The 1,439-nt window shown below is 52.1% G+C and overlaps 1 protein-coding gene across 1 annotated transcript in view; it reads right to left on the reverse strand.

Moving 5' to 3' along the window:
- The window catches only part of ATCAY (ataxia, cerebellar, Cayman type), a gene marked incomplete at its 3' end in the record, with an annotated part of 10,338 nt that extends 9,370 nt beyond the window's left edge, over positions 1-968 (reverse strand). Inside the window, exon 1 of the mRNA XM_009872093.1 lies at positions 892-968. Within this exon, the coding sequence (XP_009870395.1) occupies positions 892-968 (77 nt within the window). The remainder of the gene's footprint in view (positions 1-891) is intronic.
- Between the last annotated feature and the right edge of the window lie 471 nt (positions 969-1,439).

A 1,439-nucleotide genomic window follows, 5' to 3' on the forward strand; every position in this document is an offset into this window, starting at 1 on the left:
CTGCAGCGAGACTGGGGGTTGGCTGTGCTGTGTGTGCCCCACAGGGCAACGCTGGTGCGGGGAGGAGGGGGGGTACCCCCTTTGGGTGGCTGCAGGGAGCTACGCGCACACTGAGATTATGGGGATTTTTTTTTTTTCTTGGCACTCTATGCAGTTAAAGTGTTTGTGAAGGTGACAGCTGCCACTTTGGCACCTTCTGTCCCCCACACATCATTTCTTACAAGGTTTGCAGCTGTTTAGATTCTGCACATAGTGGCCAGCGGTCATTACGTCCCAACGACTTTACTTTTGCAGGCAAATTCCTGGCAAAGTTGCATTTCTCAGTTTGGGGAGGCACTGTTTAATTCACAGACTGGGAAGGAATCCATTCATCCATCATTCCGTCCATCCATCCATCATTCCATCCATCCATCCATCCATCCATCCATCCATCCATCATTCCATCCATCCATCCATCCATCCATAATTCCATCCATCCATCCATCCATCCATCCATCCATCATTCCGTCCATCCATCCATCATTCCATCCATCCATCCATCCATCCATCCAGCATTCCATCCATCCATCCATCCATCCATCATTCCATTCCATCCCTCCCTCCCTCGCTGTTTGCATCTGTCCATCCCGGCTAATCTCCCTGTCCTCCACACCCAGCTCGTTACCCTCTCCTTGGCGTGCTCACAGAGAGTTGCCAGAAGCCTCCTCAAAATTGTTAATCATTCAGAGCAGCCTTGCTGCAAAAGCTCTATTCTCTGGCCAGAATTGCCCCATTGGAGTTCAGACTCCTGCTGCCCCTGGGGCTGGCGGGAGGGACCTGCATACTCTGCGCCCTGCTGGTTTCTTACAATAATAAATGAGATTCTCTCCGGCTTTTCTGCAGGAAACAAACCTGGGGAAGTCCTCATCTTGCCACTCTTCCTTCACGTCCACATTTTCCATCCGCAAAGTGGCTTCTGTGGTTCCCATGGTGCTCAGAGAGGGCTGGCTACACAGTGGTTCCCTCGAGGAAGGGCTCAGGCTGGAATGCAGAGAGGTTGGCACTGAGCATCACAACTAGGGAACCATTAACCTGAACACCGGGCTGATGTCCACTCGTTTTTTTGCTTACTACCTTTCTTCCGAGACTAATCTCAACAGAAACACCTCTGCCGAGGGAAATGAAATGTGTCTGGAAGGAAAGAGAAGAGCATGCTCCTCCCAGGCTGCTTTCAGGGTGGTTTGGCAGCAGCGCCAGTTCCCATTTCGCTGGGCTGAGCAGAAGTTAATGGCTTTGGGTTCACAGAGAAATTCCTGACTACTGCTGTCTGCTCTGCGCTCCGTCCCCATCCGTGTCCCTGCACCCAGGGACAAATGGAGGAGGGCGAGGAGGCCTTCACAGGGATGTTGAATGTCCTTCCACACCCCTGAAAAATTCCCATCTCTGCCTTGCTCCCCGGT

This window comes from Apaloderma vittatum, unplaced genomic scaffold (assembly GCF_000703405.1).
Source record: "Apaloderma vittatum isolate BGI_N311 unplaced genomic scaffold, ASM70340v1 scaffold36470, whole genome shotgun sequence".
Classification (NCBI taxonomy): domain Eukaryota; kingdom Metazoa; phylum Chordata; class Aves; order Trogoniformes; family Trogonidae; genus Apaloderma; species Apaloderma vittatum.